At 37.3% G+C, this 14,727-nt stretch overlaps 1 protein-coding gene across 2 annotated transcripts in view; it reads right to left on the bottom strand.

Moving 5' to 3' along the window:
- Positions 1-14,727, bottom strand: part of crim1 (cysteine rich transmembrane BMP regulator 1 (chordin-like)) — an 852,254-nt gene that overhangs the window by 503,254 nt on the left and 334,273 nt on the right. For both annotated transcript variants that reach the window (XM_039748389.1, XM_039748388.1), the window contains exon 3: positions 9,803-10,045. In XM_039748389.1, coding sequence (XP_039604323.1) covers positions 9,803-10,045 — 243 coding nt within the window. The remainder of the gene's footprint in view (positions 1-9,802; positions 10,046-14,727) is intronic.

Raw genomic sequence — 14,727 nt, 5'->3', positions numbered from 1 at the left:
CCTGGTGCCAAGTGCACATATGAACACCCTTATGCTTGAACATGGTGTTCGTTATGGACAATCCATGACAGAAGTCCAATAACAAAACACGCTCGGGTTCAGATCGGGGCCATTCCTCCCAATCACGCCCTTCCAGGTCTCACTGTCATTGCCCGTGAGCATTGAAGTCTCCCAGCAAAACGAGGGAATCCCAGAAGGTATGCCCTCTAGCAACCCCTTCCAAAAGGGTGGATACTCCAAACTGCTGTTGGCATAGGACCCTTCCCCACCCGAAGCGGAGGGAGGCCACCCTCTCGTAATGCACAGGCTCCAGTGGGGGCAATAAGTATGCCCACACCTGCTCGGCGCCTCTCACCGGGGGCAACTCCAGAGTGGTAGAGAGTCCAGCCCCTCTCGAGAAGATTGGTTCCAGAGTCCAAGCTGTGCGTCGAGGTGAGTCCGACTATATCTAGCGGAACCTTCGACCTCGCGCTAGCTCAGGCTCCTTCCCCTTCAGAGAGGTGACATTCCATGTCCCAAGAGCCAGTTTCTGTAGCCGAGGATCAGACCGCCAAGGTCCCGCCTTCGGCCACCACCCAACTCACACTGCACCCAACCTCCTTGGCCCCTCCCATAGGTGGTGAGCCCATGGGGAGGAGGACCCACGTTACCTCTTCGGGCTGTGCCCGGCCGAGCCCCTGGCACTATTATAGCACTTAAAATCAAAAATACTGCTGACAACAGGGGATGCAAAGGAGGTCCTTCTTATTTATTGAACTACCACATAATATAGATTATGACATTAACCAGCACACAAATATCATTGTACAGCAGCCTAATGGAACAAATTCTGTCACACGCATACAATATACATTCAGATTGCATTTCAAATTAATAGCTACCCCAAATTATACATTACACTTTTAAAGGTTAAATTTGCTTAATTTCTCGTTTGCCTTGTTTATCTTATTCTGGATATTTGCTCTTGTGTTTTGACTTGAACTTTTTTCTTTGGTCCTTTCTGGTTCCGTCACTTTCATGTTATGATCTTTTATTCCTTACTTTTGATTACATCTTCATTTGTCCCCTATGTTGCTGCACAGAATCATTTCATATATTAACCTTCTGATTGTTCAACCAGATCTCCAGATATTGCTGTTGTCCACCCCAAACATTTAAATAACTTTACCAGCAGCTTTTACCCCTTCAAGTTCACTGGATTTCTTGTCACCTGCATATTATAGTATAAATTACAGCATGTAATGGAACTCATAATGTGAATGTTGAAGTGTCTGAGTGATGTTACTCCCTTGTTGCCAAAAGCCTTGATAATCACTTGGAATAATAAAGTTCCCTTTTATCTTATACAGGTTGAAGTCTGCAACTCTGCATGGAGGCCGCTGCAAACATTAAGGGTCAAGTTTTAGGTCTTGTCAGGGACCAGCAAATAGACATATGCATTGTTATTAACTATTACAAAAAATTATTTTTGACATCAAAATTTCCCGCACAACTCCTAATTATTACAACACCTCATGATTAAACTAAACGGCTGATGTCAATAATATGGAAACTTTTTAGTTTAGGCATCCATTATTAACAACGATTAACAGTCTGAATGCTATAGAACATATGACTGTTTAACACAGGAAGAAAAAATCCTAACATATTTAAATAGTCCTATTAAAGTGCATGATTATCATTGAAAATAACATAGTTATGAAATTAAAATATGAACAAACGTATGATGAGCTACAAGTGCTAGCCTACTGATGTTTAGTAATGTTTAAATATGACACTGTAATTTAGTTATGTTTATGTTGAAATTCAGCTCCCTCCTAAAAAACAAACTGGCTGCTAAGAAGCCGCGTGATATAATAACTTAAAGTTAATATGTTCCTGCATGGAAATTGCTAAATTCTTAATATTTTCTTTAGACAATAAAATAGAAATAAATATTGCCTTGGCATCCCTCTTTTTTGTTACTATTATCATGAACTAGAGAAAAAGGGAGGAAAATCGGTCTCACAAATCTATTCTGTTCAGAGCTGACAGACCAATTTCATGGAATGTTCATTTGATGACATATTGCTTCATAGACTGCTCATGAATCATCCAACATCTGCAGCTCTGTTATACTTTGTAACTATGCTGGAGATGTCACCTTCCATCCCAGCTGACAGCAATTAACCTGCAGGGTAAAGGGACATTGCAGCAACACATCATAACGAGACCTAGATGGATTTCCCTCCCTTTTTCAGGACCATGAGGCCCAGGAGCTAAAGGGAGGACGCTGGCTCATTACCTTTAGGGCCAGTTGGTTTTCTTTGTATGCATTACAATGCTGAATCTAACATATATCTTTTGTATTGTTAGACTAGGTGAAGAATCACCTGGCAGCTCTTCTACTATGAAATATCCAACTATTAAGGAAAAAAAATGAAACAGTGAAGCCAAGTTGGAACAGCTCTGCCTAATGAATGCAGTGGAATGCACTTCAGTCCCATAAACATACATCAGTGTGGAATCTGCAAGTTCTCCTCACGACCATTCAGGTTTTCTTCTCAGGTACTTCAGTCTTCCTCTTATGCCCACAATGATGTGACAGTAAACTGGGTCCAGTGTGAGCGTGGGTATGTCTGTGAGTTGGCTCTGAGATAGACTGATGCCTTATGCGGATTGGTTCTTACCATAAACTGCTGGGACTGACAGAACCTCATGAACCTGACTGAATAAAATGGGCTTGTAAATGTTATTTTAAAACCATTTATCTATCATTGAACCCATTTAATCCAGTTCAGGATTGCAGGAAATATTAAAGCATATTCCATAAAGCTATTGCATTTGAAATACATATTGTATGTCTTCCAAAATGTTATTATTTGGTGGTTTTGAAAATTACGCAAACAAGAGCACTGTAATCCATGTGATTTAGTTTGTCTGAATAAGGAACTATTAATCATGGTGAATGTTTAACACAGTTTCTATATGTTGTGAGTGAAATGGATAAAATGTTTTCAATGGATATGCATTGTTATTACACAATAAGCAAAGAATTGGCACATATTTTAATAGTGTCAGAAAATAGTTTTTGGTTTAGTTAGAAAAATGAGTATTTAGTTTGGTTTCTATTTTGGTAAATCAACACACAAAACTTTTCCATATCATGTTTACTCCAAAGAGCCTAACATCATAGAAATATTATTTCAAAAAAAATGTGGCAAATCATATTTTAGATAAAATTAATCCATATGTAATATTCTTTGTATATGACTTCATGTTGGAATAGAGTTTTGAAATAAATGTAGAAAAGGAATAATGCCTGGCTGTGCCTTCCCACTTAAGTCTGAAAAGACAGAAGTATCAGGCATAAAAAGTCATGCAATGATTAATAAACTTTAGAAAATGTTTGTTACTGGAGCTGAACTAACATTTGAAAACTTCGCAGTCACTGCAGAGTTATTTTTAAGGCTGCTGAATTTGCTCAGTACGTAATGGTTATTAAACGGTATCTTGTTTAGCAGGATGGCATATGCTTTTTTTGTCACACATATCCTGTGCCTGCCTTCAATATCTTTTATTTTTTTCAGAAAATCGTGCAGATGGTTTTTATTTTCTTGTCTACTTGACACCCCGGTCACAGGTCTAAAAGTATATCACATATTATGATCTCTGCGTAGGAATGTTTTTCTTCTCAGTCACTGCAAGAAAAATCTCAGACTATAAACATTTTTGAAGATCATAAGAAATGTATCAATAGCACAAACTTTCAAATATGAAACAATACTGTATATTTTTTTTAATGGCAAAACAATTTTTTATTATTCTAAACATATTTATTTAGAATACAAATTTAATACAAGCTATTCTTAAAATAATAAGAAGTTTTAAGGAAGTCAAAGCCTGCTGAAGATTAGGATAATCATTGTACAATGTGTCTCAAGAAGATACTACAGGTGTAAAATATGTCCACATTTACAACCTGTTTCAAATGCATAATCACATTTAACTGAACTAGAGCAGACAGCATTTGTGACAACTACTTTATTTATCATTAATTGACTCCCCCTTGCATTGTGATTAACCAAACAATTCTAAAACAATTTTTTTTTTTGCATAATACCAGGACCATTAATCACTGAGGCATAAACTGAAAAGCAACTAAATGATTTATTTCTTGGCATTAAAACAATTTTTTCTACTCCCAATGGTTCATCAATATTTGTTACCTCTATCCAGTTCTGCACTTTTAGACTGATGCAGAGCCTGTGATACTGCTATTTATTTTGTGAATGTACGATCCCGATTCTTTTATTGTGTTTAAATTACTAGACTTACTGTAGAGTTACTATAGATTTTTTTCTTTAATATATAATTTGGCTTAAAGGTTTTAGGCACGATTCTTTTACTGTATGTTCGCTAGCATTGTTTAACCCATCCACACATTATTTGTCAAACAAACGGTAAGGTTTGTCTATTGTGTGTTACATAAGAAATCCTTTCTATATTTAACTTTTTTTTATATTGAGCTTTTACTGTATTATCTGCAGCTATATATTTAAATGATAATTTCTATAAACACTCTTTCAGTTTCAATTAAATGTGATTAAAAGGCAAATTAGAGGACAATTAGGACAATTTGAGAAATAATCTTCACACTCCAAACTTAAATGCAAATTGTGCTCTAATAAATTTGGCTATAGGCTTGTAAGACATTATTAAAAGTTGAGACTTATGTAGCAAGTACATTTATTGCACTGAATGAATGGCAGCAAAAATGACGCAAATACTTTAAATCTGCATTTTGAATACAATTTCACTCCATTAAAAAGTACAGGAAAGATAAAAGTAATTTAGAATGAGGTTAATGGAAATAACTTATCTAACACAGTTAATGTTCAAATGCCTATTGTAAGGCTGGTCAGACATTAAACCTCACTTCATCTAAATGTCTTTCTACTGCATTTAAATTATCAGATCAAGCTGAAAGTATAATACACTTCGTATAAAGCAGAAGAATTCTGGAGTATTACTTAATTTTTCATTGTTGCAAAGATGTGCATATAATTAAGTACTAAAAGTTTCATACAATAATAGCTAATTAAATTATGCTACTAAACAATTAAAAAAAAACACAATGAGACACAATGGAAGCATTAAATCCAGCCTGCTCCATTAGTGTTTTACAGTTTCCATTCCCTCTTAACTTTGTTTCTAAAATAATTACTGATTAGCTACAGAAACAGCAATGTTCAAGGAAATATAAGTACATATTTTTAAATGTATTATTTATATCATCTCAGAAAAAAATACCTTATTTTGAATATAACATTGGTTTGTAAGGTAAAAAAGAAAGTAATAAAAAGCCAGGCTCTGCCATCAAATGTCTAGAGATTTGTGTCAGCACAAAAACATACTTCCAATAATCAAATCGTAAAATTATACTTTCAGTCATTACCATATTTAGCACATTGCATTCACCTGGAGAATAGTAGCAATAGAGTTAGCCAAAAATTGATACAGGAGAAAGTAGGGTGAAAAGACACTTTTTATTGGCTAACTGAATAGATTACAAATGCAAGCTTTCAAGGTGACTGATGAAGGGGCCTTAGCTGCCTCAAAAGCTTGCATTTGGAGAACAGTAGTACTACACTTTTTAACTCTGTTGTGAGTGTTTCTGTGAGGATGAAGATATTCTGCATACTCATATTTATACAACTTTATCTTTCATTTGTTGACTTTTGCACTAGTTGTTTTGAAATGAGGAACTCACAGCTTCACATCCATATTAGATAACTGTGTTTTGGAAGTTAAGGTTTATTTAAAAAAAAGTAAAGCTTATGCCTTATTAACGTCTGTTTCTGTTCCACAGTCAAACAAAACAGATCAAACACATTGTTTTTATTGTTGTAAATATTTCTTTAGTGTACATTGCATTGGAAGTGCATAGTATAATTTTAGATTTTTGGGAAGGCTTGCATCTAAGGTTATTTAAATTTGAAGTCAAACCTTAATGCTATGTGCTTTATTTACAGTATAGATACTGCATTTGGTGTGGTGGTTAAGACACTGGACAAATCACTGTTTCTACCTGTGCTCATTTGTACAAAAGGTATGCAAAGATTCTGCTGTGTCCTCATCATGTAAGTATCCCTAGGTTAAACTGACAGCCAAATATGTAATAATAAGCCAGTTCAAAACCACAATCATGTTAAGGGAAAGGAAAGGTCTTCAAAATAGCAAAGATACTGAATGTAAAGTGCATTCATGTGATGTTTTCAGTGATGGGGGTTAACACGACAACAGAATGCTTTGAGAGCAGGTATTACATTTCTTTCCTTCACAACAGGTAAGTTTAAAACATCCATCATGGCTGCATAAAATCGGAGACCCATTCTGGTATGGTTATAAATTATAAAGGCTTCAACATGAACAATCTGTAGCTGTGTTTTCATTGCAATTATGCGCAAAATAGAAACAACACTTCTGAAAAGTCAACAAAACACAAATGCGAATCGTCTATGGCTGATTTTATGCAAATAAAGTTTGTTTATCACCTAAAATTAAAAATGGTAACCAATATGAGGTGTGATTCTGTTATTTAAATTACATCTACAATCGCAGTGTTCATTTTTAATCTCAGGTGAGGAGAGTGAGGGAATACAATAAAGGGAAAGCCTACACCCTATACTGTACTTGGCAGAGGTTGAAAGTAATTTTACTGAGGAGCTGTGGATACAAAATTTTAGGATGAGCAACTCAACAATCATGGAATTATGCAGCACAATATGCTCTCATGTCCCCAGTTGTAGCACACACGAGGGAGCCATTCTTGACCAAGAAGCGCATAGCCATCATGCTTTATAAACTGTGCGGAGTACAGGGTTGGTGCTGAGACTTTTGATGTTTGCAAAACCACTGTTCCCAGGTGTGCATTTGGAAGGTGTAGATCATATGCTCCAAACTAATGAGGCAATACATCACTTTGACTGATATGAAAGAAACATGGCAGATTTCGCAGCACAATTACGAGACACACAAAACTCCTCAGGTGTATTGTCTAACCGACAGCTCACATATCCCTATTTGTGCATCACGTAATGGGAATCTAGATTAGGTTAACAGGAAAGACTGGACATGTATTGTTCTGTAGGCGGTCATCGATGACAGATTAATTATCAGGGACATTTGTGTTGGGTGACCCAGTAGTGCTCATGATGCTGCTATATTTGCCTCTTCGCATTTGTACAGGGTATTTGAAAATTTACATAATGTTATGTGACCTAAATGCGAAAAAAGTGTTTCCATTGCAGTTTTGTGAATTATTGCTTTGTCGAACCGCCTGAAAAACCATTTCAAGTGAGGGTATACATTTTTTTGTGAATTTTGGGAGTTTTTTTCCAAATTCACGTGTTTCCATTACCGTTTTTTTTTTGTTTTGCAATTTCAAAATCCACATTAAGGAGGTTAATAGCAATGATGCTGCTGTTATGCAGTATATTCTGTTTTACACTTTTGAACACTAAAACACCACTTGAATTTTGTTCCAAATGACTTCAAATTATAATCATATTCCTTAGTTTTTCCTTTCCATTCTTATTAGCTGAGTTTCAAACAGGTTTGTTAAAGGCTTCTCCACATGGGCTGCAGTGTCTGCTGAAAGTCTTTTAAAATTTGTATTAAATTATTTGTTTAAATATCGAAGTGATTCCTTATTTAAATAAGATATTGTCTATAGCAATATTAACCCACCCTCCATTTTGGAAATGGCCCCAAGCCCGTCTAAACGAAGAAGTTTTGCTTCAGGAATGGCATCAGGTTGTAAAAATCATACTTAAACCTATAAAACTTTGATCCCACATAGAATGAAGACGAAGAAGAAGAAGTTGTCTGTAGCAATATTATTCATTACTAATAACACTCAAACCTACGATTTTTAAAGAAATTTGGCCTCTTATGAAACACATATCCCACACATATGTTGAGGTTGCTGCAATATCTTTTAAAGCCATCTGATGTTGACATGTCTCTTTTCCTGACAAACATGCTGCGTGCTAGAACATCAAGCCCAATAACATGGCAAAGGAAGACCGTTTCTCCAATTCTTTGGATGTGTTTAACTTTCTATTGTGTGTGGAGTGTGTGACTGCAGTGATTTTCCTGTCAGCGGTGCACACTACCAAGCTTTTCCTGTCAGCCATAGTGCATGGCTACATTTTTACTTGCCGTGAGAGGAACTCGAAGCCCAATTTCATGGCCTAGATTGCCCACACATCCACTTTATAGGTTGTGTTACGCACATCACGCCATTTGATAGAAACCAAGATCAAGGTTGAAGGCCCAGAGATTTGTGAGTTTTTGAAAGACAGACAAACAACTCTTAGCATTTTATACATACAGATTAGCTATGAAACCTGTCAAAGACAGGTAATTGAATTATTAAATAACATTTGCTATCTCTTGCCCCTACGTGTACTTTCAGAGCCTTTCCTCTGTATTTGCTTGTGTGAACATCTCTTAATCGGCTCTTCCTTTCTCAAGCATGTTCCTTTAAAGTTTGCTCCCCAGACTATGTCATTACTTTAGAAGTGCCTTTCTCGCCTCCAGATTGGTTTTAGATTCTCTGTCTTTGAAGATGACTCTCTCACTGTGCCTCATACACCTTTATTCCTCCATGTGAGTCTCACACTTGCATATCCTCTTTAGTCATGCCACCAAACTGAACAATCAGAAAGCTCTGGAGGACTGTACACAAAGAACTTGGTGTTTTATTATAGCAGATTGCATTTCTGCATAACTTCATTAACATGTTTCATAGGTTTCTATCTATCAGTCTGCCCATGTTCAGTGCCCTTTCACCTCTTAATTCCAGAAGGTGTCCTTAATAGTGCTAAAATCCCTCTATAAAAACAGTAGATAATAAACCTCAAAGGCAGTACACAATTGGATTTTAATTTGAAGAGAATTTTTGCTTAGGAATCATAAACTGCACTGCAAAAAATGTAAAGTAAATATAGGCTATTTTTAAATTAGTCTATTGAGTTCAATAAAAGAGAACATGAAGACTAATTAACAAAACTTGAATCTAAAGCTAAAGTGCTATTAATGATTTAACTTTAAAGATTATTTTGCTACAAAATATTTTTTTTTACCTTTTGAACATAATGAATAAGGCTAAGATAGCACCATGCAAAAGTATTTCAGGTTATTTTTAAGATATGAAAACATACATTTTACACATTAGAAAAAGACTAAAACTACTGGGTTAAGCAACCCACTTTGTGGACAGTCATTTGATATACTGTAAAATAATAATATGTTTAAGGTAACTTTCAGACTTACAACTACATTTGTATATTTGATTATTACAGATCAGGTAAAGTGGGAAATATAAAAAATCTGAAGATGAGCACATATTACACACTAATGAATGAAGTCAATCACTTCTATATGATTGTAGGTGCACATCTTGCCTCAAAAGGGCATTGGTTACTTCCTAGCTAAAGTATTACCATACCATAATACATTCAGGCAGCACTAGATAAAACTGCACTCCTTTACCAAACACTAATTCTCATAAACACATATATAGATTGCTCCTACACTTGCAGAATTATAGATCCAAACCAAGAAAAAAGACTTCAGTGTCTATATAGGCTTGTGATTTATGAGCTCACATCAGAAGTCCTATTTTCATTTAGAAGAAGTAAGAGCATTACATCAAGCTCACAGAAACTAGAAATACTCAACAGCCTAATCAAAATCAGTTACATTCTTGTAAACAAGACATTATTTTAGTGAAAGAAAACAAAAGTATTCTCACCTGGCTTGCATTCATATCGATCACAGCACTCCCCAGGCTTTCCAGAAGCTTTTGACACAACTATATTGAGATAGCCTGGCTGACAGACCTTTCGCAGACATCCAGCAGGGTTGCAGACACAACGGCTAGGAAGAGGACAACACTCTCCAGGTGGTGCATAGCCTTCAATGAGAATGGAATCTTCAGGACAACGTGGGGAGAATTGAACTTCACAACGAGCCTTTGAGCAATCTGGCTTCTCATCTGAAAAATGACATGTGGAAAAAAAAATCAGTGGTATAAATATCTCAAAGGAAACAAAAGATGTACAAACTACTTAGCCTTGAGTAAATACATACAATAATATATGCAGTTACACTGGCCTTTGATGTAACAAGCTGTAGTACAGTTTAAATGACAATGCTATTCTATTTCAGATTAATTTGCTTTACATTATGCACATTACACTTTATTATGCTAAATACTGTCAACTTAGGGTACTAAAGTTTAGTGCTTATTTCATGAAAGCCAATGGATTTATGAGTTTATATTGATGCAACATTCTTATTATCTAGGCAATACGCAAAATATGTTAATAAGGTCAATACAATATGATGCTATATTCTATTAACTGTTTTGCAAATATCTAGGAATTTTAAGGTGAGAGTCTGTGGTGCACTTAGTGAGACCATATTTAGGGTGCTGTTTGAAGGTCTGGTCACAACACCATGAAAAATAAAAAAAACGGGAAATCAAATGCATCCCTCCACTAACTGACATGTTCTACTTGACAGTGTGATGCACGGCTGGTGTTTCAGTCTGGCTGGGACATCCCTCAACTAAGAGAAAGAGCCTTTTCAGGGCATTACATCCCCCGGGAGGCTAGATGGCAGCTCCCCTGGATGGAAATGTTTCCTCGGATTCCCGCAGGGCAGCATTGGACATGGAGTCTGTCTGTTCAGCCCTGTTGGGTGCCATGGGTGCCGCCAGGGGGAGCTCACCAAGAACCCGGGGACTATTACAGTTACGCAAAACCAGAAGTACTTTGGGATCATGAGGACAGAAGCCTGCAGTACTTCCGGGACACTTGATGAAGGAAGATGTGGTGTTTTAAACCTTCATCTGTCTAAAACTGCATATGATACTGCATCATCAAATCTAGAAAGAACACCAAAACCTTTTTTTTTTGCAAACCAGTGTTATTTATATTGTTTATATATTTTTTTACATAAAATACACACTACTGTACATAAATATCAATAATCCTCTATTATCTAATCTGTTTAATACAACTCGATTTATTGTCAATATATTTCTACAGTAAAATAAAATGTATTTGTGGCTAAATCTACGGTTGCAAAAACAGCAATACATTATATGCTGGGGTCTGCAACATAAAGTCCATCATGCCTATCCAATCCCTTCCTAATAAAATATACAGATTGTCATAACCAGTGGCAAGTAACTGATTTTCTCACCCAGCGGTTGAGAAAACAGCACCCCTACTACTGTTGGGACTCTGATCATGGAGGTCTAAAGACAGTCTGATAGAACAGAGGGAGGGAGAAAGAAAGAAAGAAAGAAAGAAAGAGTTTTGAGTTTTAAAAATACCTTTTATTAAACATTCAACAATCATTACAAAATCAACAAACCATCAATAAAAAAGAACATCCTATATAACCTATGAATGCGTATTCTGCTGTAGTATCATAATAGTTAATTCACAAAACAAAAACACACTCGTCATTAACAATTTTACAAATTGCGTTCATTGCACACCACTGTTCTATAAATGTATGCAAATTATGGGTCATCCTATAAAACTTGAAATCTAATAAAATTCTTATTTTTTTAATTGTGCTTTAAAGAAACCCACCAAGTCAGACTCCCTGTCACTCTTAATTTTTTCCTTTCTAGTGATATAAATGGCAAGCTTAGCCTGGCCCAATAAAAAATTTGCTAATCTGCCAACATTCTTTTTTGCTTTCACATTAGCCAAACCATATATAAAAATCTGATTGGTAAAATAAACACCCAAGACATTAAAGACACTGTCAAGTACAGATAAAAGAGGTTGAATCCTAAAACAGTAAAGAAAACAGTGAAAAACAGTCTCTCTCTGTTGGCAAAAAGGACACATCTCTGAGATGTTGGGGTTAATTAAGGACAAAAAAGAGTTAACTGCCACAATCCCATGAACAATTCTCCATTGCAGATCGCCAGTTCTCTTATTCAATGGTGGACTGTACAGACTCTCCCAAATGGGGCTGACACCCTCTACCCCTCCCAATTTATCCCTCCAGGGTGTATCCGGGTATCTGCATAGTTGGGGCTGATATCGAGCTTGGACACACACTTTATAGAGCTCCTTCCCTTCTGCAGAGTCAAAAGGAAGATATTTAGTTCTTCTCCTGCCATTTTCCCCCATCAAGTTCTCATTGGCATAAATTAACAAATTTGGAAATGCAGACACAGGCTCTGGGTAATCTGTAGCATTGAAAAAGTCTTTCAATAAATCCTTAGCAGCTGAAGGTATATTCAAAAAAATCTGCCAAAAATCTTTCTGCTGTGCGCACTGAGCTCAGACCTAAAGCTGCAGCCACTGACTCTGCGCTCAGCCAACTGAGTAGCTGTGGTTGAATCAAATGTTTAATTTGTAGAATACCAGCTCTGATCAGGCGTTGTTTCAGAGATGTCGACTCTACAGCCATGGTAGAGACAACTGGCAATTCTAAAGTCCAATATAAATTTAAGGATCTTTCCTCAATGCGACAATCCAATTGTTGCCAGATTCTCAATATACTGTACTTCGATAGAAATCTGAAACATTACCTATGGGGAAGGAATCACTGTCCATTAAGAAAAGCGCGCGGTCCAATTTCAGGTTGCCAACTTGCCGCAGGAGAGCACACGCTAGTGGCTTCCAGGACACAGCCATATGACCATAAAGCAGTTTTTGCAGAGTTTGCAGTCTGAACGTATTTTTTCTGCTACAGATGTCCACCAGTCCTTGTCCTCCTGCATTCCTGGGTAGATGCAAAATACCTCTGTACAGCCAATGCTTCCCATTGCAAAAAAAAACTAATCAACTCTCTTTACACTTCAGTAATCAGGTCAGGTGGGGGTTCCAGGCATGCCAACCTGTGCCATAGAGCAGATGCAACAAGGTTGTTTATGATCAGCGTCTGTCCACTATAAGACAGCTGGGGAAGTAGCCATCTCCAGCGTTGTAAACGGTTTCTGACCTTTTCTGTAACGCCTTCCCAATTCTTACTTTCACTGTTTATGCCTCCTAGATGTAATCCCAGGTATTTAAGACCATCTCTTGTCCATTTCAGTCCAGAAGGCAATGGAGAAAAAGGACCCATCCAGTTACCCAATAGTACTGCAGAGCTCTTGGTCCAATTGACTTTAGCTGATGATTCTTTTTGGAACTCATCCAGTACAGATACCAGCCCATCCACATCTTGTTGTGTTCCAACTAATACTACGAGATCATCTGCATATGCTGAGACCTTCAAAGGCACTGAACACTCAGGGACAGTCAGTCCACCCACCACTTTCCTTAATTTGATCAGCAGGGGTTCTATAGCCAGGGCATACAACATGCCAGATAAAGAGCAACCCTGTCTAATCCCTCTATCTACTTTAAACGGAGCGCTCAGCCCACCATTCATTTTCAGTACACCCTGAATGTCACTGTAGAGCACCCGAACCATGGAAACAAAGCAGGCTGGGAAACCAAATCCCATTAGTACTCGCCAAAGGTACTGATGCTCCACCCGATCAAAAGCCTTCTCCTGGTCCAAAGAAATTAGACCACCGTGTAAACCAAACAATTTGCAAATTTCAAATGTATCCCTGATAAAAAAGATGTTGTCATATATGGACCTGTTTGGTACACAGTAACTCTGATCAGGGTGAATGACATGCTCCAACACCTCCTTTATTCTCGTAGCCAACACTTTAGAAAATATTTTATAGTCAGTACAAAGCAAGGCTACTGGCCTCCAGTTCTTAATATTACAGAGATCTCCTTTTTTTGGAATGAGGGCAACAACAGCTCTTCTACAGCTCAAGGAGAGGAGACCTTTATCTAAACACTCTTGAAGAACCGCAAGTAGGTCTGGTCCGATGAACTCCCAAAACAGCCTGTAGATTTCGACAGTAAGTCCATCAATACCTGGAGCTTTCCCAGTGTTTAAACTTGCCAATGCCCTCGAGAGTTCTTCAAGGGTAAGCCCTCTCTATAAGGCTGGTAACTCCTCCACTGGCACCTGCAGCAGTCCCTTAGTAAAACCCGAACAAGCAGGGTCCTGTTCCATCAGCTCAGATGAGAAAAGTTTAGAATAAAAATCAACGGCAAATGCCCTAATTTGGGAAGAGCTCCTCAACTCACTTCCAGAGGGGTCATGTAAACAATGAATCATTCTGCTTTGGCCCTGTTTTCTTTCCAGCCCAAAAAAGTACTTGGATGGAGCATCACACTCAGTTTCCGCTTGAAAACGGGCTCTAACCAAAGCACCTTGTACTTTATAATCAGTCAGTTGTGCGAGGGCAGCCTTTCTCACTTTCAACATGTCCAGGTTCTCACTGCCCTTAGAGGAGTCCAAGTCCTGCTGGAGTGCTGCTATCTCTTCCTCCAGTGCTTTCATAGAATCATTCAAACTCCTTGTGACATTCAGAGTATACTGCTGACAGAACTGGTGAATCTGCACTTTACCAACATCCCACCACTGACTCAGAGAAGAGAACTGACATATCCTTTCCGCCACTTTGTCCAAAAGTACCTAAAACAATTTTTAAAATGGGAGTCCTGACATAAAAGCTCATTAAAATGCCAATGAGAGCTTTTTGACTTTAAAGATGACAGAAGAACATTGCAGGTGACCAATGCATGATCAGAAAGGCTCGTTGGCACAATGACACATGAATTAAAACGGTTA

Source organism: Polypterus senegalus, chromosome 3 (assembly GCF_016835505.1).
Source record: "Polypterus senegalus isolate Bchr_013 chromosome 3, ASM1683550v1, whole genome shotgun sequence".
Classification (NCBI taxonomy): Eukaryota; Metazoa; Chordata; class Cladistia; order Polypteriformes; family Polypteridae; genus Polypterus; species Polypterus senegalus.
This window is presented reverse-complemented; position numbering and strand designations above follow the sequence as displayed.